The sequence below is a fragment of the Schistosoma haematobium genome, chromosome ZW (assembly GCF_000699445.3).
Source record: "Schistosoma haematobium chromosome ZW, whole genome shotgun sequence".
Lineage (NCBI taxonomy): Eukaryota > Metazoa > Platyhelminthes > Trematoda > Strigeidida > Schistosomatidae > Schistosoma > Schistosoma haematobium.
This window is the reverse complement of record NC_067195.1, coordinates 52,597,263-52,623,911: the sequence shown is the minus strand read 5'-3', so window position 1 is coordinate 52,623,911 and position 26,649 is coordinate 52,597,263. Positions and strand designations below refer to the sequence as shown.

The 26,649-nt window shown below is 36.6% G+C and overlaps 2 protein-coding genes across 3 annotated transcripts in view; one reads left to right on the top strand and one right to left on the bottom strand.

Annotated features, from left to right (window-relative positions):
* Positions 1-1,148: 1,148 nt before the first annotated feature.
* On the bottom strand, positions 1,149-13,712 carry CCNT2_1 (Cyclin-T2). 2 transcript variants are annotated; one of them, XM_051218782.1, is made up of 6 exons: positions 13,594-13,712; positions 12,935-13,547; positions 12,789-12,902; positions 8,471-8,794; positions 2,493-2,627; positions 1,149-1,688 (listed from the first exon to the last, which is right to left on the bottom strand). In XM_051218782.1, the coding sequence occupies exons 1-6, from the start codon at positions 13,683-13,685 to the stop codon at positions 1,563-1,565; spliced, it is 1,404 nt and encodes a 467-aa protein (XP_051071813.1). In that variant the 5' UTR covers positions 13,686-13,712; the 3' UTR covers positions 1,149-1,562. The 2 variants fall into 2 exon arrangements, with proteins under 2 accessions (XP_051071813.1, XP_051071814.1); XM_051218783.1 differs by having other exon boundaries at positions 12,789-12,893.
* A 6,016-nt stretch (positions 13,713-19,728) lies between these two features.
* Positions 19,729-26,649, top strand: part of CDKL3 (Cyclin-dependent kinase-like 3) — a 32,162-nt gene continuing 25,241 nt past the window's right edge. The window contains exons 1-4 of the mRNA XM_051211719.1: positions 19,729-19,989; positions 20,020-20,214; positions 22,620-22,798; positions 25,257-25,369. Coding sequence (XP_051071812.1) covers positions 19,822-19,989; positions 20,020-20,214; positions 22,620-22,798; positions 25,257-25,369 — 655 coding nt within the window. The 5' untranslated portion in view covers positions 19,729-19,821. The remainder of the gene's footprint in view (positions 19,990-20,019; positions 20,215-22,619; positions 22,799-25,256; positions 25,370-26,649) is intronic.

The following is a 26,649-nucleotide window of genomic DNA, read 5'->3' as shown; positions in this document are numbered from 1 at the left end:
TGAAGAGTTGATCTAACCTTTGTCGATCGGTTAGGTCTCCTCGTTTAAGAATCGAGCGTTTTAAGATTTCGTAAGGATCGGAAACATCACTAGTAAACATACTAGGTGTTACGTACCTGTTGAATTCGCGCGGTAGTGCCTTGACTACTGCGAGGAATTGTGCACGTGTATCGATCACGCCGTGCTCGGAGAAGTCGGCTTCTGCGTAGCAAAACCAGGCTTCGATGTTGTCGGGCCAGAAAGGCATCAGTTGAAACGAAGGTGGGGACAAAGTCTTCAGCTTGAGTACTTTAGGTGTCTGTTCAGTCATGATGAAGTATGAAGTACGATAACGAACGAGGGGAAAATATATATATATCCAAGAAAAAACACGAAAAAAATCACAATGTTTAAATATATAGAAAAATAAGGCAATGATATATAAAAATCCCAAAAAGGAACAGACTCACAGTTGCAATTAGGTGTACCAGATCACGTCGGTTTCCCCAATGATGATGTCACAGGTATTCAGTGTTTGACAACGCTTCTACCAGTAACACCTAATATATTTCGTTCCTACCCAGAGAAATCAAAAGACAGAGTCGAGGAGATCGGAAGAGTGTATTTGGCGATAACCAATATATCGGAATTCTCTGATCTAATCTGGCTAGCGATTGCGGTTGATGTTGAGCACGGCGTTACCACACGTGATCTGGGGCGGATGCCTGACCGAGCGCCTTCAGCTAGATGAGTCCACTAAAACATATGGTCAGCATCCAATGTCGAAAACTTAGGGCTATTTATTTTGGGGATTTATTTACCGCTACAGATATAAGGATGAAGGGTATTGGTCTATTGTATGTAATGTAGTGTACATTTACCAACGAAGAATCAGTTACCGGCATAGGTAAACCACCTTGAAGAATTATTGCCGACGTTTTTTAAGATCAGATTCTAGAATCACAAGATTGGTTTTTATTTTCCGTGTTATGAAGTAGACCAGTCACCTGAACTTCATAAAGTTAACAGCCATAATGTGGTATTTGTATCTAAACAGCGTATACAAAAATCAGATCTCATATAGAAATCCGTGACCGGAACTTCAATACACTAACTAGTAACTGGTTATATCACACATCATGTACAGCGCACATAAACAAAGTCTTGAATCTATTAGTAACCGGAAATTATTATTTATCGTTCAATGTACTACAAAATAAATGGCAATATAAAGAAAATTGGTAATATACATTGAACAATAATAGCTACACAAATGTAGTAAGAAATAGACAAAAGTACCAAACATTCGTATAAAAGCAATTAATATAAAAATTCTTACGCGAAAACAAGAAAAACATGCACTAATGATAAACACAGTAACGGGAGAAGAAAGACTTTACAGTTTATCTTAAGACTAGACAAATACGAAAGGGGAACTGACAGTTTTGAGTCAACAAACTGCAAGTAGGTATAGTTTTAAACGGAAAAAAGCAGTTTGACATATGTACAACGCTATCTGTATACGGAAATTTAGGAATGCGACAAAAAAACACCATGTAAAACTATATTAATCCAGTAACTATTCAAAAATAGTCATTTAGATCAGGTTTCACTCGTGTGTTTCCTTGTGGATGACCAGCTGGTTTTACAGAACGAAGATTCCCTGAGTTAAGACGTGAGTCTTCATGTTCATCTCGTCCGTAAGGTTGCTTTTAAGAAATAAAAAGATAAAACGCGTTCACAACTGTGGTTACAGACATCGAGAACTTTGAACGAGAAAGAACAATAGACCATATTACCTACGAAAGGTTTTACTAAATAAATAAAAAACTTATTGATTAGTTCAATAAGAAAATATGGTTGTTATGATACATCTAGTGTAATGCTAAACAATATGAAATCCAAAGTAAAGAAACAAATCTGAACTATCATAAATTGTTGTTTTGATCTTGTTCTTACTGATATTGTGGTGCTAAGTTTATCAGGTTTCGTTATAATACTGGATCTATGAATGAACGTGTTCATATAGGTGATATTTACAAGCTGATAATGCCAAGTAAACGGATCGAAAATGTTCATCTTAATATACTTACGACTGTTCATACAAATTTGTCTTCATTTTAGCTATGATGCTTTCATTAAGTGAGACTCAGTGACCATTACTTCGTATATATATATATATATATATATATATATATATATATATATATATATATATATATATATATATATATATATTATATACACGCTCAATAAGAATATACAGGTGAAGGCTGATCAAATGCCTACTTAAATTACAAAAGACCTCCACTAATACATACGTATAACATGCCACGATTTTATTTATAGACTTTATTTACTAAAAAGTAGAGGCATATTCGTCATTGTAATTTTATACTTATGAATTGTCAATAGCTGCAACGAAAAGGGAATCTATGCTCTTGTGTAGCGAAATTATGAATACATATCACAATACAAAAAACAAATAAGATTTTAAGATCAATCTTGCAAACCTTATTCGGAACAGCATTGTAACCAGTGGATTGTGCCATCCTGTAATCTGTTCCATGGATACGATTGGCAGATGGATAGTGTACTTTGTGTTCGCCACCTCCAGAATGAGAGACAGAACTCTCCATACGACTTGCCTAAATTTATTTGTAGGTAAGCTTTCGTAAAAGTATGATAAATGTACTGCGAACAAAAAACTATATATCATGAGAAACAATACAAAAATAATGCAACACAGTAACCGGTTAAAGACCTAAGTGATCTCTTAGATAGACTGATTTTTAAGAGTTAGAGATACGGTTAACGTGTCCAAACAGTAGATAGAGTGGGTTACCAAATCGTAACGCAATTTTAGGGTTTTAACAAATAAGCCGTTTAAAATGTGAGTTTGTAATTTACGCTTGATGAATAAATGCTAATATGTACAAACTGATATAATAAAATGAAGCCATGAAGTTTAAAATAATAATCTCATATCAACGAAATTAGTTTTTTTTTCTTCACGTAAGAACATCATACTATTAATAAAATATTCCAAAAGTTAGAACCTTAGTGTTATTATAAGTGTGGAAAATACTCAAGTTAGTACAGAAAATGAGTTTGAAATAGAAATATTTATTAACTAAATAAACTGAAGCACTGGAATGATCAACACACACAGTGGTGATTACTACAAATAGTATTCTCATTACAACTGTGATGAATATTTTCTGATTATCAAAACTGTTCAATTGGTGTATTACTAGTATAAGAAGTGCAAAATGCATTCCAAGAACAACCGTTTTTAGTCAAGACGTAGAAATAGTAAGTTATCTTGTAAATCACAACTTTATTTACAGAGTTCAAAGACAAAGAATAATGAGCATAAATGATAAATTGTATATGTGTATGTTGCGACCATACTTTTCTTGAACACCTGACTGAACTAATTACTTAATTTTAATGTTAAAAAATCAGTGAATGTAAAACCTAAAATTCATTAGTTATCTATCAAAAAAAAAACTTATAGTGAGTGTGTCTAAGAAGACTGTATTATTATTATTCACTCTTATTGAGACTAGTTCATTCCCTTTCTATGTAATTATTAATTTTATCATGACGCTGCAAACTATAAGGAACTTAGTGTTGAATATATACCCGTAGAATGCGAGTGAAAATATATAAAGAAATGTCATTAAAACTAATTGTACGTGAAAATTGGGATCGAATTCAAAAGCTCAATAGGTTTTTTCTCCAGTCTGGGTCACCTGTGACGTAAGCGGTGTGTTTATCTGCTAGCCAAAGGACTAGAAGTTCGTTCCGTCCCTTCTGTATGAGAAACGTGACTTTCAAAAAAAGAGAATGTTCTTGGGTTACTGGGACTTAATCACTGATCCGTTTGAGGCATGGCTTGAGTACGTTGGAACTACCAAGTAAGTAATGTTGAGGTTAGACGAAGTTTATTAAGCAAACACGACACACCAGTTGATGAGGTTGTGAATCTTTCTCAACTGAGGTTGTTGGGACAGACAAGCATCAAAATAAAACCCAGCAAAGATATATGTTAAAACAAGTTGCCGTACCAGATTAGCACAATAAAATGAAAACCAAAAAAGAGATCGAGACAATGTAACAATGAAAAATCAAACCTTTAAAATACGGCTTAGAAAGATAGAGAAGGTATGAATGAAGGGATACTGTAATTCAAGAACGAGAGGTAAATAAGAGATGAATGCATCTGCGTTGTTGTGAACGGTCCTGAGCTATATTATCCAAAGTCTCCAGTCGCTGATTGGGGGTCATCAGGTGAACATCAACCAAATAGTCTACATCTACCATAAATATGTAGTACATGTCCGAATCACCTATGGTTCGGATATTTGTTATTTAACCTGGACCGTTACCTACAAACATTTCATATTGGCTATTGTAGGAGTAGGTTGGAAGAAAGCTAGAGAAGATAGAATCGAAACGTGGCAACAGTCAATGAAGTCACTAGTAGTTAGAATGTGCCGTGGTGGTAGTTGTAGACTACCTTATCGAGATTCGTGCAATTATTGTAACCAACAATTGGAGACGAAGGGTTATATAACTTAAAATGGGCCGCACTGGTATATGTGTATTCAGTCTTTGTCTTCCCTTAGATCGTAAAATTTAGAATCAACTTATACTTTCATTCAGCGAACTCACTATTTCGTTTCGAATCATATTACCTAATTCTAGTTTTTACTACAACCATTGACACTGTTACTACTTCTACTACCCTTCTATTTGTTCTAGTAATTTCATTTCGCAGTTGTATGGTGTGGCAAGTTTAACCGATAGATACATGTACCAGGTTCTTAGTTGATTATGACTGACTGATAAGTAGAAGTGTTTCAAACATATTTACCATAAACTCCCCAATTACTTCAGGCAATTATGGGATTACTTTGTAAGATTACATAGTAATATACGTTACAAATCAGTGTGACTCATTAGGTACAGTTTTATTACACTAGATCATGGACCATACTTAGAGTATACGAGCAGGACATTTATTTACTGAGTATTAAAAATGACTTGGTAAAACAAAGCATTGAGAAATGCACCACACAGAAAACAAACCACTGAGCAAAAAAAGAAAGACTCAACAATAAAGTGGAGATTTATATTCAAGAACAAGATGAAAATAATATTATTGGGACATTAAAGGAAACGAGAGCATGATTATCTCTAGCCGCTATTCAGTATTGCCATCTTATGTAAGCAAAGACGATCGAACACAGGGTCACTAAGCATTCTTAGCTCTGAAAAGTGATACTGACACTACAGCGTTAGGTACACTATATATTTTTATCACATTAATGTGAAGCAGATTAGCATGAGCTACTCTGAAATCCGCCATACTTGGACTATTGGGACACTCAATGAACTCAGAGCGTACTAGATCACAGATAGAACACAGACGAGTGATACTAGAAGATCAGAAATCTTCCAGATATTTACACTATTGGCAGCTAGTTGCGATTAGAGCTCTTTGGGTAAAGGATTGAGCTACAAAGGAAAAAAGCAAGTTGATATATCGAAAATGACTGTATCCAGCGTCGTGAATGACCGAAATTAGACTTATGAACAACAAGCACTTGTCAACCTCCTGGATAACTTCCTCGTACTTAAACATCTGGCCTACGTATTGAAGTCCCCAGATATCACAAAAGGTAATCCCGTCGGTGAAGGAACTCATCCTCGGTTATATCCAGGTGACCATCTATTGGGACGTATACGGTGACAGTGAAAAGACATTTCTTTTTTTCGTCCTTTCTTACTCTGGCTTCATAATCTATATCAGCTGAATATTAACAATTATTAATGAGGAAATACTATGCGGCTTTTAAAAGTATAATAGATGACGCGGAATTGGGATTCTCTTCACGAATATGATAAATTTAATGCAAAACATATGAGCAGTAAAAAGTGGAGGGATGATTTAGAAGTCGACTTTTAACTCCATGATTCCAAACTTGAAACGCACTCCCCAGATAACATCACCTGCGTTGCATAGTGCCAATTAAACATATTAACTACTGATTGGTTTTAGCTATTCTTGAGTAACTTTAATTTTTAAAAAAGTGACAGTTGTTAACACGAATTTGAATACTCACTTCCTTCAGTAGTAGATACGTTCTAATGAGTTCAAATCCACATAAACTCAAGGTTTAAGATTTTATTATTATACTTTTTCACCAGATAAAAAACTTTTTTCATGTTTGTCATATAAATTCATTTGATTACAATTCTAATTGTGAATATACTTAAGTCATAAAGATAGAGATTTTTGGTTCTAATTCATAAGCCGATTACTAGCGTCTTATTCTCTATTTGATTACATTGTAAATAAAGTGACATATTCTTTGAAAGAAAAATAATCATGGAATATGTTTAGAGAAAAAATAATGACTTAATTGTTACTTAAACTATTAAAGGTTAACCCCAGATCTCATGAAATCAATAAAAAAAGATTATTTCGTAATAGCAAGAACTTGTGTTATTTATTATCGAACACAAAAATATTTTATTGGTTTAATCTTTTTACTTTAAAATACTTTTGAAAAAAATTGTACATTGAGTATAAATAATGAGTTCGTAAAATGTTAATATAACATTGTAGAATATTACACTAGTACATTCACTTATTATTGTTTTGGCTTGTATCTTCCCATTGAGATTTAAGACTGCAATTGATCAGTCTGTTATTGGCATATGTGCATACTGTGTGTATGCCTCGATATTGCCTTAATTCACAAGTTTTTTTAACCAATGATGGATAGTGACTAGCAGTGGAATCCAAGACGCGCGTTTCATCCTACTTGGGACTCGTCAGCTGGATGTACCTGCATCTCAGAGTTGATGTTCACTCGGGGACTCGAACCCAGTAACATTCACCTCAAACGCCATCACGTTATCCACTCAGCTACTGAGTCCTGATAGCCACTTGCTTGTCCAATGGGGTGAATTTAAATTCACTTGGTATTGTTTTGGCTTGTATCTTCCCATTGAGACTTAAGACTGCAATTGATCAGTCTGCTAGCCACTATCCATCATTATTACACTATTAGTTTAAGCATTACTCTTATCTTGACTATCATAAATTTGAAGTAAGCTCTTTTATAAATTTTAAATGGAATTGAGTTTATGAAGAGTAAGAGAAACATCGAGACATTACTTCATGCAATAAAACGTTTATAGACTACTAGTTATAACCATAACTATAGTATGTGTTGATTATATGACCGCCACTTATGTTATACATGTTTTTTTCGTAGTTATTTCTTATTCTGAATAATGGTAATATGAAAATGTAAGTAAAAATAATTTGTAAAATGAACACCAGAATTTTTAATAAATCTGTTTTTTTAGCACCCGATTATAACACAGCAAATAAAACTTTATTTATTTAATCAGACTGCACCACTACACATTTGGAAAAAATTGAGAATATTTTAGTAAATGAGCAACCACACATCCAAACAAACACGTCTACCGTCGACTAAAATGAAACCAACAGAAAAGTATGGCTTCTTATTTTAACACTCATCCATGATGTATCAATAAGTTGATAGAATGAATTAGATTATCTAATTTCCATAAGATGTTTACCACTGGTTTTTCACTTAAAAGAGACAGCTTTTGACTATCATATATTCCATTTCATATTCCCGCTCCTGCTTAGTATAGAATTTATGAGGCTTTCTATGTTACCAGCATATCAGAACCTTTCAAAGAGTACTTAGTTTTAAGATTAAAATAATTTACGGTTTATGAACAGAAACTTAATAAGATGAAGTGGAAATACACACTATTTGTGTTTTGTAATTGTACGTACTGATCATCAAAAATCCTAGATGGAATAATAGAATCCCTTGAAATGACTTATACACATATTCGGATATGCCTTAAATGACTTACTGATAACTACTAAGTGTTGAGTTGTGTATTCAAGTTAACGTCACAATATCCAGTGGACGTTTGGATCCCAAAAATGCTTTGCAGACCATTAACCACGAATGAGTTGGAGAAAATAAAGAGGTACTTTTCTTTGCTATGTTTGAAGAGATTACGAAATCAGCTGAAATCGGCGAACGGAACAAAGATTCAGAAAGACAACGAAAAAACTAGCTAAACTATTCACTGCGCCCCAGCCCTGATAACTAGAGAGAAGACCAGATTCGGCCGAGAGAAAAGTATATTCTACAAGCAGTCGAAAGCACGAACGAACAGACACACAACTCAAAAGTATATATACAGTATAAGGATGGTCATGGAAAACGTCAAAAAATAACGTATTAAAAGAGGGAACGAACCAATGACAATTTTGTTATCACACATAGTTATTACTTCATATTCATCAAAATAGTATACCAAAAGCTTCAAACTTAAACACTATTTAAAATCCCATTACCTTCCCAGTAAGGTGATAGAAGTCAAATTATCACGACTGACATACATACACACGACTTACACGTACTGTTCCGTCGGGATGATGTCCACCAGGCAAGTGGGGTTGTGGTGATCGTTGACACTGATTTGGGTATGGGCGATCAAATCTCTGACGCTTAGGATCTGGTTCATTATTCCCAGGACCTGGAGGACGGTTGGAATGAGATCTATTGAAATGTTCGTTCCCATAAACATGTGATTGTGGGGCCCGATTGTGTCCATGATACGGATGATTCATCTGTGTATTCTGGGAGCCACCAGCATGACTTCGAGCATGATGATTTGGATGTTGAGATGGGACTTGAGCTGCACTAGGATTTGTCGAACCGTATGGTCTTTTCTCTGTCTACGTTAAAAAGAGCAAAGTAAAATAGGCAGCCATTGGAAATCATTATAAGTAGCAATTCACTGAAATATCTGCCAGTCTCTAAATGATTTTACGTATTGGATTTTACTTGTTACTGAAATGGTTAACTGGAACTTTTGGCGCAGTTTCAACTGAAATAAAGTTATTTTTATGCTTTTCTGTTTAAGAAGTACTTTAATATATTCTAGGAAAATACACAATTTCATAAATAAGTAGTTATGAGTCAGCTAAGGCACCCTGGAACTATTTTAAAAGAAATTTGAGATTTGATAAAATGGTTCAATACTGATCAAGGTAGTACTTTTGGATATTCATTTTATCCTATTCTAAAATACCTTCCAATAAAATATGGATATAATGATTTGCCGTGCTATTTGGTCTATATTGATTAGTATCCTTTTATATATCTTTTTCATCGTTTACTTTATTTTTCTGGAGAGCTTCCAAGTACGAGTACCGGGAAAGATTTATCCTTGAGCGATTTTACCACTTACTTGAAAAGTGAACATCTTAATGACTTTTACAGTGTTTATTTTTCACTTTTATTTTTATGAGCACATAAAGATTGGTGCTAGGAGACACCATAACATACATGGGCTACACAATAATAATGAGGTTGTGAAGAGATAGAAAAAAGAAAGTGAATATGATAGAAAAAGAGCACAAGTGAAATAATAATAATGGGAGTAATTTAGTTGTAGGAAATACCTAGGCAGACTGATCAAGTGCGGATTGCATGGCTTGGATATCGTCGCACAGTGAGAGAATATCATCCGCATACTCCGAAAAACATTTCAGGCAGCAGATCCACACCACGATTACCAAAATCCATCAGAGCTGTTTCTAGAAAGTCATAGATGGCGAAACTGTAGAAAATGATGAGATTGAGCAACCCAACCTCACAGCTTGAATGAAACAATGGAAGAGTTTGCACATAGAGCTCTCAAGACGTTGATAAACTCCTCGAACACACCCTTCTTCAGTAGATGATATCAGAGAACAGTTCTATTCAACGAATCGAAGGCGCCCCCGAATTCAAGAAACACTACGATTGTTGGTCTGATATAAGTACGACAGTGTTCTAACATTTGGCGAAGGGTGAAGATATGATAAAAACACTCTCGACTAGGACGAAAATCAATCTGCTACTTGCGAGTCAATCGTTCCTGGATCTTGAACAACCTACGAACTATGACGGAAACCAATAGTTTGGACACAATTGCTATACCCCCTTTTTGTGTTTGTACTGTCCTGTTTAATCTGATAAGGCACAAGCGATTGTCAACAATTATGCAGTCAAGGAGTGTATGTCCTGTTCTCGAATCCAACGATCTACCTACACTTGAAAAACCACGAGTCACTAACGACTCTAAAGATGCACCGTACCTATTTCGTACACGGGGTGTATGAAGATAAGTGGATAATCACACTGAGATCTTGTACACCAGTTACAGATATACCACAATAAAATGAGCCTATTATCCTATTTGTCAGAGTCGAAACGGAAAGGTTAAACACATCATCGAGCGGTTTAGTGAAATTAGGGATAGCGATTAGTAAACGTGAATCATTAGCCCGATTGGACACGCGGCGAAAAAAAACTAGGTTGGAGTGAATTAATAGTATAAATAGAAATATAACAAAAAGAAGACCTTCGATGACGAACAAGATTAGCATGAGAACTGTAAGGAGTGTATTTTGCCGGCTGCCCAAACAGCCAAGGACACATCTCTCTGGCGGATTGAGAAAAATAAACCAAGTTAGTAAATACAGCACTTGTTAACCTGAGAAAGTGACCACAAAACTTGAGGTCGGTTACATATGATCATTTTATGACTTGTTTTTGCTTTATCCCAGATTGACAACGTTAATTTTGTTACGTCCTGATAAGAATAAAGAATGGTAACTTTTGGGATCCATTTATGGACCAATAATATGCGTACATTTTTGTCGTATGATTGTTAAATAACTAAACTGTTCATATTCATGTACCCGATTTCAGGCTGGTTTGAATGAGCAATAGCGATACTAACCGGATGAATAAAGCGAAGCACATAAAGTGAGGTTTAAACATGTTAACTACTGGTTGAAAACGTCAAAGCCTAAATCATCAGCTGAGATGGTAGGAACTTGAAAAACAGATGGTCATTAGGCAGGCAAGTTGGAATACCTCTCTAAGATACAACCTAATATATGGGTGATCCTGAATAATCGCATCAAACCAGTAACCACAATGTAGGGATGCTGTTTTAACGTTAAAACTTTAAACTCAATTCTACAATACCACGATTTCAAGACTGTCTGACGATCTTTGTTTGTAGAAGTAGCATTACCAAGGCTACTTATTGGAAATGTCACGAAATCTTTCCTTTCTAAGCTGAGGATGTGCAGGAATTGTGTTCGATTATCACCGTCCACGAAAGGTTGCATACAACAATGTGTAAATAATGCCAACGTTTAGCAGTATTCATATCCGTTAATAATAACTCGATAGGCATAAGTATTTAGAATACTAGATGGCTTGCGTATGTTTTACAAATGTTAACCTAGTGAATTCCACATTGAGTTTTTTTTACTCAACCTAGGTAGGAAAAGTGGAGCATGTCGGCTCTTAACAATACGTAGTGGTATAAAAGATAGATGTATAGAGCTTATTTCCTTCGGTTAGCCAAGAACTTCTGAGTGGAATACTAACGACCATGCAACTGATTGGTTTGAGACGTGATTGGGCATGGGCTGAGAAAAGTGATCCTGATGGAGCCTTTATAACATTCTAAAAGTAAAATGAACCCCTTATCGAAAAAAACACCGTTTTAGCTGCTCTCTTCAAGTGAATTAACTTTTTGCCAAATATTATTATGGATCATATTAAAGATGAAATCACCATTCCCTCTCTCACAGTTGCACAGTACTGACTTTATCTATGTACTACATTCATTTAAAATAGTTGTAACAGAAATTCTATGTTATAAATAAAGTCGTGAATAAGAATTCGCCACATGATCCCTCAACGGAACCTTTTAGCTTTAACGTTTTTCACCCGAAATGCAGCCGAGGGTGGAGAGATCTCTCTCCCTCTTGAAATGCTCTCACATGGCCACTGTCAGGAAATTCCTGCTCATTGCCTTCTCGCGATGAGGGTGTTGTTTACGAAATTGAGAGGATGGAAAGCGAATGTCCGACGCTTCAACAGGGCGGTTTGAAAGCCGTGATTCCAAACCAATCGTGCACATGGGCTCCGGGATCCTGAAGGAACAAATGGAGTATGAACTTATTGTTGGTCACTGGCTGCCATGTGACCGCATCTTCTGACGCTGCTCCACTGCCTTGTGAACCAGACCTTAAGATCGAATGCTCCGGGCATGGCCCTCTAAGAAAACCATTTGCTTCGCTCTAAGCACCCGGTCAGTATCACAGCCCATACACAAATGAAGTGACTTGTATGGCCCATATGTATTCAGTGCCCCATTGTGCCAATATTTATATATTCAAATAAATAAATAAACGCTTTTCGAAAGATATATTGGCTCTGTTCAAGTTCCAAGAGACGTTGGTACCAGAACATTTTATCGTGACAAAATATTATATCAGAACTATTGTCAGAAATATCAAGCGGATTTATAACCAGCTACACCATCTCTAGTCATAAAATGATACTGATATCTGTTTGGTAATAAACGCGACAATGGAGATAGTATTCGCTAAAACTCAGTTTTTATGACGGTGATGTCCATCAATTTTATCAGCACTCACAAACGGGTTTCCAGTTGGAAAATGGTCACCTTGATAACTTATCTTTTTGATGATACAATCCGAAGATAGATACGCTTGGGCTGCAACAAACAAATACCACTGGTCACCCAATCTGAATGCAATACTATGATACCATTTTCCGTAAACAGGAGCTTCAAAAACGACTGAACAAATTAGATTACTCATTGAAACATCCGTAGAAGTATTATTTAGGACTTACTTTCCAAGAATCAGCCTTCTGCTGAGAATCAGGAACTGGTCTCCTCTGAGGCTCTTGAGTTCGAGGAGGATTATTGACAGGATCATCTCTTCGTTCTCTTTGTAACTTTCGGGACTAGATACTATATCTGAAGTAAAATGACTTACTCGAAGCGAACAGCGGAGTTGCTCTCTGATTTTTAAATCGCATTCTTGGAAAGTAAGGGTGAATTCGTCTGTTATTTTAGAGATTTCCTCAAAAGTCAGCATCGGGGAAAAAATATGGAACCAATCCCCGTTTGACGACTGGATGTCTGTTCCATTCCACTTCGCCGCAATGTAAAGACTAGCAGCAGCAATCGCTTCTGCAGAATGTCGTAATACTAAAGTGGTGAGATGCAGTATATTAGTACAGACATAGTAGCTCGTATGAGCTATTTCCTTCGGGAATTTATTTGCGCGAATAGCCTTAATGAGTAGCACATGTGGTTGTTTGACTTCAAGAGTGTGAAACCCAATGACCATAAGAATAGTAGCCTCTAAAGCATGAACATTCTGAACGAGTCTCTTGAATGCATCTGACCCCTCATCAGGTGCCGGTCTCTTCAAAATATCATACGCAGCCTTGATCAAGAAAGATAGTTTCCTAGAAAATTCCTCTGTCTTGCATGCACAATAAAAGGCAGCTATTGCGACTAAAATCGGTTTGATAGTTTCTGGAGAGAAAACTTCGTAGAAGTAGTGCATGTAATATATGCCTGCATTTATGACCACCTGTGTTCTGTATGAAGCAGACAGGGATACACACTACTTCAGTAAAAACTTACGTTTGCAACCTTGACCCAATTTCCTGAATTAAACACGCACACTGCTGACGACGTGCCAAATGGAGACTACGTTCTACCTTGCATTGTTCCATTCCAGACGTTCGCGCCAAAACAAAGGTGGCCTTCAAATGGTTCAAATGGTGCTGGACGGAATAGAAGAAGCTTCAGCTTGACGGGCAATCCGTATCTAGTAGCAGTGGATCACATATACCTCCAGGCAAGAACCTACATATATTAATGATAAAGGCGGGAAAGGAAAAAAAGTTGATAAATCAGTAAGATACTGTCTTTAGTCTTTAAGTATATGTCAAGTTTTTTCTTAAACGACTCATTTGAAGTCGCTTGGACTAGCTCGTCCAGGAGCGAGTTTCAACATTTGGCCTCTCTTGAGGAGAAGAAGTTGCATCTACAGTCCGTTTTGCTATGTTGTGTCTCCGGTACCTGGGTGCTACCTCTAAGGCGTGTGTTGGGACTAAGCTTGGATGGGGGGTTTAAGAGGACGTTGTGGTGTTTGAACGAACTAATGATACCTTTGTACTTGTTGATTGCTCGATTTCGATCTCCAAATACAATACATTCGTTTGTGCTTGTGTAGTAGTTCTTGATTCGATTACGTTAATTCTGGGATTCCCAGTTCATACGATAATTCAAATACTTAGAAACATTATGGATGTTCAGAAGTGTTAAATATCCCGTAAGTCTTTAGGAAGTCACCTCTTAGACGCCTGTCTTCTAATGGGCAGAGGTTCAGCGATTGGAGGTACTCTTCATAAGACTTGAACATGAGTCCCAAACTGATTTCGTGTCTCGCTGTTGGGTATGTTAAAGAGTGTCCTTATCCTTTTGGAGTGAGGAAGTAAATACTATGGTTCCGTACTGTAAATTGGGTCGAATAAAACTTTTGAATATTAGGTGGAAAGTTTTTCCGTCTAACTGGCCGAAAATCGCTTCAACGTTACCACTGCAAGGTTTGCTCGGAAGGCACTTTGTTGCAGTTAGTGTAAGACTTCAGATCGTAAGGTACCAACACTTCTAGATCATCTTCAACCGGTAATATCTCTAGGGGGGAGTTATCTAAGTTTTAGTTGTAGTCTCCAACATGCCTCAGATAGACTACTTTACACCACGAAGTGTTAAAGTTGAAACCGTCATCGTCTGCCCAGCCTTGAAGTCGAGTCAGATCCTCCTCAAGTGCTAGTCCACCCTCATGGTTGAACAATCCTCTTGAAAGCCTTCACATCATCAGTGGAGAGCAATAAGTCAGATGGCACTTGTTGTGTAAGATGGTTTATATAACTCAAGAACAGAGGACGTCTTAGTACTGAGCCCTGGGGGTCCCACTAGGACATTACATAGCCAGAGATAAAGTGAATTTAACCCTGACCTTAAAATGTCAATTTTTTAGATATGAAATGAGGCAATCAATTGAAGGTGATTTGACACCCAATAGTTTTAGCTTATTGATAAGACATATATGGTTGATCCTATCAAAAGCTTTCGCGAATTCAAAGTAAATGACATCAACCGCCCTCTTGCGATCAAAATGGTTGTCCGTCTGTCCACTGCGGTCAGCAGGTTGGTTATAGAAGAATTACTTCCTGAAAACACGCTGTTGGGGTGACAAGAAGTTAAAAGACAATAAATAGTCGTGCATACCAACGCATATCAGGGACTCCATAATTTTTGAAGGTATAGAGACAAAAGCCACCGGTCGGTAACTTGAAGGTTCGCTGCGCCGACCTCCTCTGAAAATTGGTGTGATGTGGGCCAGCTTCCGAATTTCCAGTAGTTTGCGTCGGCTTAGCGAGTGTGGGAACAGCATGCTAAGCAGCGTTGCCAAGGCTGAAGCTGCTTCCCTTAGTATATCAAAATCGACTATATCCGGACCAGAAGGTTTCTTTTTTCAGGTGCTGAAGTTTCCGGTACATCGAGTCAGCGCTCAAATTCACTTTTGAAAGTCCCGTGGAGTTGCATGTGAATTTCTCATCAATGTAGTTAGTATAGGTCAGTCGAAATTTACGAGATTATTGTCCTGCCAGAGGGTTAGCAACGTCACCGTCGTTGTTGGGCGGACCGTTGGGACCTAGCAGTTGGGAAACTCCAGTTTTGGCTTGACGAAGAGAGGCTGCATAACGGAATAAGCTTTTCGGATTGGGGGCAAATTTATCCATAAGCTTTATCTGATAGTGAATTCTGTTTTATCTTTTCAAATAATCCCTGAGCTTTAATGAGGTTTAAGAAGCGAGCTCCAGTAGTTTTCACCTCCGATTTACGTATGTTCAGCGAAATGGACTTTAGGAAGGTTGAAATCTACGAGAATCACGATATGTGTGAATCGGAAACGAGTAGAGCGGGATAATCCTTCTGGCATACGATTGTCTTACTCCATGTCAGCGATGGGCTTCCTTTAGATAACACCAACTAAACGCATTGAGTTGGTTTACAGTCTTACAGAACACCATACGGATTCATCAAGATTGATAAACTCTTGGTTGTACACTTGATGTAATTACAAGCAAGATCGTAGGTATAAGGCTATACCGCCTCCCCATTCCTGTTTTTCTGTCGTTGTGAAACAAAGACATGCCGGGCATTGCTAGCTCCTATCTGGAAAGATATCCATGTTTCAGATATTACTATCAGATGAGTGTTATTAGCACTACTGAGTTCACGCTACTCATCCATTTTATTCGACAAACTCGCGGCGTTCATGGATAAAAAGTCTATGCTTTCAATTTGAAGCACGTAAGATTCCCCACCCTTTTCATCCGTATGATTCTTATATGAATGAGCAGGTAACCTACCTAGACAGGGTTTTCCAAGTTAGTAGCTCCTGTTCTTTCCTCGTTTTTTTATGATCTAGAATTGGAATGGTAACCTGCAATTTGTTTTTTTGCATGATCCTGACATAATGTGTCCTATCGCGATGCATATGGATTCCAGTCGGCAACTGGAGTCTGTTGGCACAAAATGCTTCGAGAGTTACAGTCGCCCCGTGGAAGGATGGAAAATTTCTCTTCATTAGCCGGGTCTAGAACCCCAGTTCTTCTTAGCTTGACTTAAGTCAAACCTGGATAAGGAAAACTAAGCGAATTATTTAACATATAAGTGATTTAAGTTTCTGAAAATGACGACCTGTTTCACGTAACATTACATTTCTGCTCCGTGTAGAATGTAAAAGTTTATACTAGCTGATAATACTCATTCAAATATCCGGAGGTGCAGTACAGTTTGTTTAAAAGCCTCATACAGATAAACAGGACGAAGCTCACGCGTTCCAAATTGAAGGCATAAACTGCTTATATATGAACGCCGCTAGTCTACTAAAAGAATTGAATAAATTACGTGAACTTAGCAATGGTAGCAATGATAGGAATATCTGAAACCTGGATATTTTCTCTGTTCTCGGGCCAAGAGTTGGCGTTACCTGGGATGTTCTTGTTTCGCAACGACAGAAAATCAGGAATTGGGGGCGGAGTAGCCGTATACATACGTTCTTGCTTGGATGTGTACCAAGTTCATAACCTCGAGTTTAACAATCTTGAGGAATCCATATGATGCTCTGTTAGATTGTCTGGTACTTCGAGGTGTCTAGTCGGAGTCATTTACAGGAAGCCAGCTGCCGACATCGAGTATCATAGTCGTATGCTGGAAGGACTATCCCGCACTACTCGTCTAGGTTTCACACACATCCTGTTTCTAGGGGACTTTAATCTCCCTCGATCTCTCTCGGGATAATACGAAAACTTGAGGTCGGCAACTCCTTGGAGAAACAGTCAGACACCATCGCACTTAGACTGTGTATTCACAAACGAAGAATTCCTAGTCGACAACCTCTCAATCCTGGCTCCGCTGAGAAAAAGCGATCATGCAGTCATAGCCTTCAGTTTTGTCAGCAAAACTAAGCTAAGGTATCCCACCAATAACTTGCGTTAAAATTTTAAACGTTTGAATGGGCCAGCTCTACACGACTATATGCAACAGGTGGTTTGGGATATTCACCCTCAAATCGATGTGGACGGTCATTGAGACTTCTTACTGCATACGCTCTTATGTGCTACAAACCATTCAGTTCCTCAAACGGTTCCCAAAAGCTGCAAGCCACCTACAATAATCAAGAGTCGTACCCTTCGTGGGCTAAGCCGCAAAAGGCACTGTTGGGTGGAATACAAACGTACTGACAACAACGGAGCGTACAGGCAATACAAACATATAAGGAACATATACACGAAGGCTATAGGAGAAGATAGGCTTCAGTACCAGACAAAGCTTATGGACAAATTTGCATCTAATCCGAAAAGCTCATTCTGTTATACAGCCTCTTTTCGTCAAGCCGAAACTGGAGTTTCCCAACTGCTAGGTCTTAATGGCCCGACCAACGACGACGGCGACGCCACTAAACTTTTGACCGAACAATACTCTCGGACATTTCAACCAACCCACATCGACTATACTGATGAAAGCTTCATCTGCAACTCCTAAGGTCTTTCCTAAATGAACCTGAGCTCTGACTTCGTGTTCCAGAAACTGCAGCACTTAAGAATAGACACTTCTCCTGGCCCAGATATGGTCCATTCTGCCATACTGAGGGAAGAAGCCTCAATCCTGGCAACGCCGCTTAGCGCGATGTCCTCACACTCGCTAAGCCGAAGCAAACTACCGGAAAGTTGGAAGCTGGCTCACATCACACCAATTTTCAAAGGAGATCGACGCAGCGAACCTTCAAGTTACCGACCGGTGGCTCTTCTCTCCATACCCTCAAATATCATAGAGTCCCTGATATGCGATGGTATAAATGACTATTTACTGTCCTTAAATTTCTTCTCACTCCAACAGCATGGTTTGAGGAAGGGCTACTCTTGTATAACCAACCTGCTGACTGCGGTGGACAGATGGACAAGCATCCTCCATCACAAGTGGAAGGCTGATATCATCTACCTAGAATTCTCGAAAGCTTTTGATAAGGTTAACCATATATGACTTATCAATAAGCTCAAACGATTGGGTATCAGATCACCTCTAATCGATTGGCTTACTTCATATCTGAAAAATCGACAATTTAAGGTCAGGGTTAACTTCACTTTATCTCAGGCCATGGGATGTCCTATTGGGGTCAATACTAGGACCTCTTCTATTCTTGATCTACATAAATGATCTTCCTCAACAGGTAACGTCAGATTTATTGCTTTTTGCCGATGATGTGAAACTTTGGAGAGAGGTACGCGGTCAAGACGATATACAGGCACTTCAGGAGGACTCGACATCCAAGTTGGACAGACGATAACGGACTTACCTTTGACACTTCAAAGTGTAAAGTAGTCCATCTGCGACATGTCACAGACTACAGTTACAAGTTAGGAAACTCCTCTCTAGTAGTATCCCAAGTCGAAAAAGATTTAGGAGTCCTGGTGCCCCATAATTTAAAGTCTTACGCTAACTGTGACAAAAATGCCTTCCAGGCAAACATTGCACTGGTAAAGTTGAAGCGCATTTTCGGACAGTTTGACGGACGAACTTTCCATACAACCTTCAATAGTTTCGTCCGTCCCCATTTGAAGTACGGAAACATAGTATCTCCCCCCTCACTCCAAAAGGATATGGACACCCTGGAGCGTATCCAACGGCGAGCCACGAAATCAGTTCGAGGACTCAAATTTAAACTTTACGAAGAGCGCCTCCATTCACTTGACCTTTACCCACTAGAGTACAGGCGTCTTAAAGGTGACCTTCTGATGGCTTATAGTATTCTTAACACTTCTGGACATCCTCTTAAACACCTACTTAAGCTTAGTTCGAATAACAACCTAAGGGGTAACACCCAGAAACTGGAGACACAACATAGCAAAACGAAATGTAGACATAACTTCTACTCATTAGGAGTTGTCAAATGCTGGAATTCGCTGCCGGCCGAGCTAGTCCAAGCGACTTCCCAGGAGTCCTTCAAGAGGCAACTTGACCTATTCATAAGGACCAAGGACACCATCATATTATGATTTACCAATTTCTTTTTCCTCTTTTATTGTTAATATACTCGGGTTCCTGCCTGGAGGATTTGGTGATCCCCTGTTACTAGACACGGAAGCCTGTTAAGCGAAAGCTTCTATTCCGTCCACAACCATTTGAACCGTTTGAATTCGTTGTTTAAACGCTTTGGTCACTGTGCCTCGTAAGTCGTATGTACAAAGGTGATTTCGCTATGTCTGTTGGATTTTAACTAATATGATATAAATGGAAAAGTACGAAAATCTAGGGCTAGTTGGAGAAGGAAGTTATGGAATGGTTATCAAGTGCAAAAATAAAGAGTCTGGAAGGATTGTGGCGATTAAAAAATTTATTGACAGCGAGGATGATAAACATGTTAAAAAGATAGCACTTCGTGAAATAAGAATGTTAAAAGTAAATCGTTTTACGTAATAGTATTTTTAGCAACTTCGTCATGATAACTTGATAAACCTTTTGGAAGTTTTTCGACGAAAGAAACGTCTATATCTTGTTTTTGAATTTGTGGACAATACTATATTAGATGACTTAGAAAAACACCCTAATGGAATTGACGAAATGCGCACAAAACGCACTTTATTTCAAGTCATTCGAGGTGTGGAATTTTGTCATCTACACAATGTAAGTTAACAGTATCACCTTGTCAATTCAATGATTACAAACATCATAAGACTTTTTTTCAATGATCTTTTAGTGCTAAAAACTCAAAACACAATGTTTTAGCTGTAAAACTATCTTTACAGCTAGGAGTTATGAGTGAAACTTTTTGCTTGTGCTATTGGTACGGAACAAAATGTCCAATATATTAAGAAAAACATTATCGCACTGCATTTGCTAATCAAAGTTAAGAAGTCTTCAGACTTTTATTGCCTTTGCAATGAAATCTTTAACTTCATAACTATCCTAGACACAGTCGCGCCTGTAATTACCACCTCGACGTATTCTTAAATCTTTATTTCATTGCATCCCAGAAGTAACATTTTTGTATTAAGATGATTTCGACAAACACTTTATCTATTATAGGTACATATTAACTAACGACTTTTTAAGCAACAGAAAATCCCTCTTTAAACCCTGTACTTTGAAATAACCGAGCAGCTCGTACAATTTATACAGAATGTATTGAACATTATGAATCCACCTGCTCCGAAACGTAGAATATTGAAATAGTCAGTTAGAATTCGTAACAAAAAAGTGATTTCTATAATGTGAGACAAAAACCCATGTATTTTTCATGTGGAGGAAAATCAGCATGCCCAGAGTTTATGACTTGACGGCAATTGTGCAGCACTATTTTACATGCAACTCTTCTTAATCATATTTGCATCACTGAAAGATTTAGGTCAGTGGGAGACATAGGAATAAAGAGGAAGGCTGACATAGCTTTAGATCACCAACTGATTGTTATAAAATTGAAACTAAAGCTAAAGAAGCACTGGACAACTAGAAAAACAGCATAACAAAGATTTAATACAACCTTCCTTGAAGATACTGACAAACTCAACAGATTCAAGATAGCTCTAAGCAACAGGTTCCAATTCCTACAAGACCTACTCGAAGTAAAAACTACTATAGAGAACATTCGGAGAAAGACCAAAAATGCGCTAACCTTAGCGCGCCAGTAGGCTTCGGGCGGCAAGAAGCAACGTAATAAGTAATGGATCTCTCTACAAACCCTGGGCAAGATTCAAGAAAGGACCAAGACAAAGGTATGGGCATCATTCGTAAATTCCAAAATATTATGAGAGGATTACGGATAATGAATCTAAAAACTCAGTTTTAGTGTGCGAAATTCATCTGTGAAGTCTTACAGAATTAAAATTATGTTTCATCGTTCTACGGTTTGTTAAAAAGCTTACGGTCAGCAGAATTTTTCAAATTCGTCAAATTAAAACAAATTGCGAAGAGGGGAAAGAGCTTGATTATCTACTACATCTCAATAATCAGCCCTTCCTTCCCCAGATCGATGCTGATTTTAGCAAAAATAAAAGCACACACTTCAAGAATGCAGTTGTTGTGGAAAGTTTTCGCCATCCAACTGAAAAGATATTAAATAACATGACTAAATGGTACATAGTGAAGTAAAATGGAGCTTAGGCGTTTCAAACAAGGGTCATTAGAAATAAATTGGCAATTGTTTGCAGGGAACACATGATTTTTATACTTGGCTTTAAGAAATCGTATCGTCCATCAACATGCGTTTTCCTTAAGAATTGAAAATTATTGATTAGCTCAAAAAACTAAGTCTAAAAGTTTGAAGATGAAGTTTTCAAGCAGCCTCACGAAAAGTTATTTTAACAATGAACAATCATCATCAATAGTGCTCATGTTTGTAAGTATCGACGTTCTAAAATCGTATAAAGTTTCTGTTATTCTTAAATGATAGGCACAAGTTGAATCGTCTCTTACAGTGTAAATAAAGGTTTCATAAGTCAAAAAATCTAAATATACATATTACGTACACTTGAAATCAGCCTGAAGAAACTAAAAATATGGCCAAATTCAAATTTATGTCATTTGTAATATGAAAATTTAGCATTAGAAAATTATGTAAATGTCAATGATATGTTGTCCGTTTGAAGTCAAATTCACTTCATGATGTTTATATAAATGCTACTTGAAACCAGTGACTTTATTTAAATGACATTTTTACGCATAAATATTTTGGGCTAGAAATATCTAGAAGTGGGATTTTTTAGTTATATTAGATGTGTTGTTAAGTAACTGTGGATACACTGGTTGTACTTGCTAATGGAACTATCTGAACACATAGTTATCAAATAATGAGCATAAAATGAAGTTAAAACAAACAAATAATCATAAACTGTCATATTGTGACATATCAAGAAGATGAGACCATGAAGCTAGGTTTAAGCGATCAAGATCAACTACTAAGTAACCGACACTTCAGTGACGTCAAAGAACGAGGTGTGCTTGTAGACTGTAGCAGGCTAAGCTAGTTTTGGGTATTTAGTTGCAACAGATCGGTGAACATAAAGTGAAATGATTTTTACTTCATCTTGTAGATAGTTCATCGTGATATCAAACCCGAAAATATTCTTATCAGTCGTAGTGGCGTCGTCAAATTGTGTGATTTTGGTTTCGCACGTACACTTGCTGCACCCGGTGAAGTTTATACAGATTATGTGGCCACCAGATGGTACAGAGCACCAGAACTTCTTGTGGGAGATACAAAATATGGCAGGTTGGTTCTATTTCGTACATTCAAAGTTTTGCATAAAATTCGTTATCCCAGTTTGTGTTCGCAGAAAATAGCTGTGTCTTTAAATATGGTTGTAAAACAATTTTATGATTAAGATATACCAAAAGACAATTTTAATATTTTCTAAGGTTGCTGTTTGTAAGATTCAACATATTTGCCCAACATGAATGTTGCACCAAATTTTGCTTTCACTTTACAGCGTTAAAAAATGGTTTAACGGAACTGTTCTTGAAGTTCTTCAGTAAACCATTCCAACAATAAGTTAAGACGTGTGAAGAACATTTAAGAAGAGCTCAACTATCCTTCGTTGAGCCTACATTTAACTAATATTTTTAAGCAATCCGAAATAAAGGCTGACACATGTCTCCCAACCACCAACGGGCTCAACGAGTTAATGATTAATAAAAACCAAGGAAAAGCGATGGAATTGATCATTTGTTTCTAGGAGTTTTGAAATTTGGACTGTCTTCAAAATTAACTGATACATTAAGTAGATCATATGAACTAATTGCACTTTCATGTAATCAAACAGGATCACTGGCCACTTCAGTATATAATCGAGGACCAAAACCTTATCATGAAAATCACAGCGGAATCAGTTTCATTAATATATTCTTTATCATATCAAGATTTATAATCACTGGACGTTCAAATAGATCTCGAAAACAAAAGTACTCAAAATGTCAATAAGGTTTCAAACCTGACTATGAAAAGTTAGTTACTCAGACCATATATGAATGTCGACTGAGATGATTGGAACATTTGTTACTGACTGTTAGTTACTTCTTACATCAACACAAAGAGTAGAATGTTACAGGAGTCAGGTTTAAGAAATTCGTGGGAAGCCAAACCAGTTCATGGCAATAGTCTACAAATTATTGGTCTGATCCATGGCCAGCGTGCAAATATTTAGTTGGAGTCCTCGTGGTTATCTTGACCAATAACAGAAGTATGAGGTGACATGTCCTTAAATCAAAGACGGTGGGGACAGTGCTTTTTTAAAGGTTCGTATAAATTCTTGATTTGGATTTCTCTCTTTCCCTTAATCCATTTTAATAATATTTCCAGGCCGTTGGACATTGCTTCATAGGTCATGTATGACTGAATGTGGCTAAAATGTTTTAAATGATCTTGGGTTCGGTCGCAGAAGATTAATGGATCTAAGGAGCGTCTGTGAATCTTTTGAAAATTAAAGGTTTTATGAACAATGCGTATACCTGATGATCTGGGAAAGCTGAACTAACGACATCATTGTTTTATGTTGAATAGCGCATAAGACTAACATTATTAAGTTAGACATTCAGCACAAATTGACAATGCAGTTCAACTTTTTATTATTTATTTATGATATGTATAGTATATCTCAGAAAACTGTTGGTAAAATTATAGGGTAGCTTGAAGTAAAACATATATTGCTGAAATCTCTCTCCACTAATCAAGTGTCGTGACTCTACAGTTTATCTTTTTTACCAATAAAAATTTGTTCACTTTTGAAAAATGCCAATGAACTCAAGATCTGCAGTTTAAATATCAAGAAGGTAAAAAAAGAAAGTTGTTAGACCAACGAAGATATTTATTACACACAAAATAAATAATGAATCTTACACTACTAGTATGAAATATTTATTTACCAAAAATGTTAGAAGTTAATGGTTAACTAGACAATTTGTAACATAATCCATTATTTATTTGATTGTTTTCTACATATTAGTTCTCTAAACACTTATCTTTGTAAATGTTTGTAGTTTCTGTCAACAATTTCTATCCGCTTGCTAGTAATAGTACTATTTCGGTGAAAAAAGTAACTCACATCAATATATACGTTAAATAAATTAGATTGAATAACGTCAATGGGAACTTAGGTCTTCTAGGTAAGGGTTTATGTATATGATTTTGCCTATAAACGTCACCATATTCTGCAATTTATTTTTCACTGATCGTTTACTCTTTAGATTTTGGGAATTGTAAATACAAAGACCATATTTGTTTTAAATTCATTAGTAAAACTGAACAAGTTATTTTTTCTGGTTTATTAAAGTAAATGCCTTGATTACATTAGTTTGTTGCAGGAAAATTATTACATATTTACCCTAAGTTAAAATTTTTCTTCCTTAAAATTATCAATATTTGTTGAGTTGACAGAATTTCATGTTTATATATGTACCTCTCTAGTATTGGTAGTACATTTTACTGTGCTTAGAAGGTTAAAAATGAACAGAAACGTTTATTATTAAACACAGGAAAAGAGTATAATACTTGAGCTGTTAAAATATTATCAGTGGTGTTATTATTTGATTCATCTGTGCCTTTTTCTCCTGACACTGAACAAGTTTTTTGAACATCATAATCTATGTTGCATGAATAAAGCTCTTTACTACATCCATTATCAATAATAAGAACGCTACTTATTATTATCATTATTATTATCGTATTTCATTAGACCAATTGACATTTGGGCTATTGGTTGTCTTGCCTCAGAAATGTTGACAGGTGATCCTTTATTCCCTGGTGATTCTGATATTGATCAATTGCATAGAATAGTGCGTTGTCTTGGTAAGTTTAATTTATTCATTAATTAATCAGTAAATGTAATAATCTCGTTTATAAAGTACACTCTGGTTGTATTTGATATTTCCGGGACTTGTTAAAAAGTTTTTATCATTTTATGTTTGTTTGCTTACTAAAATCAAAATATAAATAATTATTATCTAGTTTCTGGATAGTTTCCACTAGCTTAGAGTTGATATACATTTTTATGATTATTTTGTTCACCATTATCATTTTGATATTTTGAATAATATATCTATTGAGGAAAACTTTTATTACTAGTTCTCTTTAAAGCTGTTTCACTTTGATCGTTTCGATCATAGAAGTTTTACTCATGAAGTAAATCAAACCATTTGGCTTCTATTATTCCTCTAAATGTATTTAAACAACCTTTTGTCAAACAGTTTACACTGAAATCTAAAAATGGATAAACTTAACAAAAGCCGCACTTCAATAAGTAGTTTTTTTAGTTCCACTATAAATAGATCTGTAGTTCTTTGAAGTGAGTTTCTGTTAGCAGTTTGATATTTCTGTGTGAAAGTAATAAATTAATTGAAGATTCTCAACAAATGCTCTCTAATATGCCAAAATATAGCCCTATGAATTAAACTTCAAACGTCATAGGTAAACAGGTGGGTTGTCGACTATATTTTCCACATGTTTGTCTTACCTGTTATATGTATAGTAGCTGGATTAATAGCCACAGTTTATTACACAAGTTTCTTCTTAGAGAGTAGATCTTAGTGGAGAGAGTAGCGATGGCCAACTTTTGGAATTTAGCTTAATGATCTACGAAAACATAGTAGCCCTGGAGTGGGTGGTTCGAACACTGGCTTAATCTATGACTTCTTTCACGTTCAATCATCATTGTGTACAGACTATTATCTTTTGATAAACAAAATATATGCCCCATCCTTCTACTAGATGTGTCAACCACAGTTTCTCGATATTCCTCCTTACAATATTCATTTCCCTACAAGTGAGAGTTTACTAAAGGCTAAATACGAAACCTTTGCAAAAACAGTGGTCACAAATTTATGTGTAGAAATCAATGGTGGCTAGCAAAGGAATCAATCTTGCGCGTTTCGCCTCATTTGGAACTCGTCATCCGGGGATACTTGAATCCCAGAGCCGATGCACCTCCGGGATTCAAAGCAATCACCATTCGCCTCAGACCACACAGCGTTATCCGTTAGCTACTGGCATGTGATATGGGATGAATTTTAATTCATTTGTATTGATTATTTGAATCCTGTAATTGACTCTTAAAACTGTAATTGATCAGC

Excerpts from the sequence above, each read along its gene's own strand:
- CCNT2_1 (XM_051218782.1), bottom strand. The coding sequence starts at position 13,685 with ATGGAACAATGCAAGGTAGAACGTAGTCTCCATTTGGCACGTCGTCAG. Across the intron at positions 8,795-12,788 it reads AGAAGGCTGATTCTTGGAAA|ACAGAGAAAAGACCATACGG; the intron begins GTAAGTCCTAAA and ends TTTTTAACGTAG. Across the intron at positions 1,689-2,492 it reads ACAATGCTGTTCCGAATAAG|CAACCTTACGGACGAGATGA; the intron begins GTTTGCAAGATT and ends ATTTCTTAAAAG.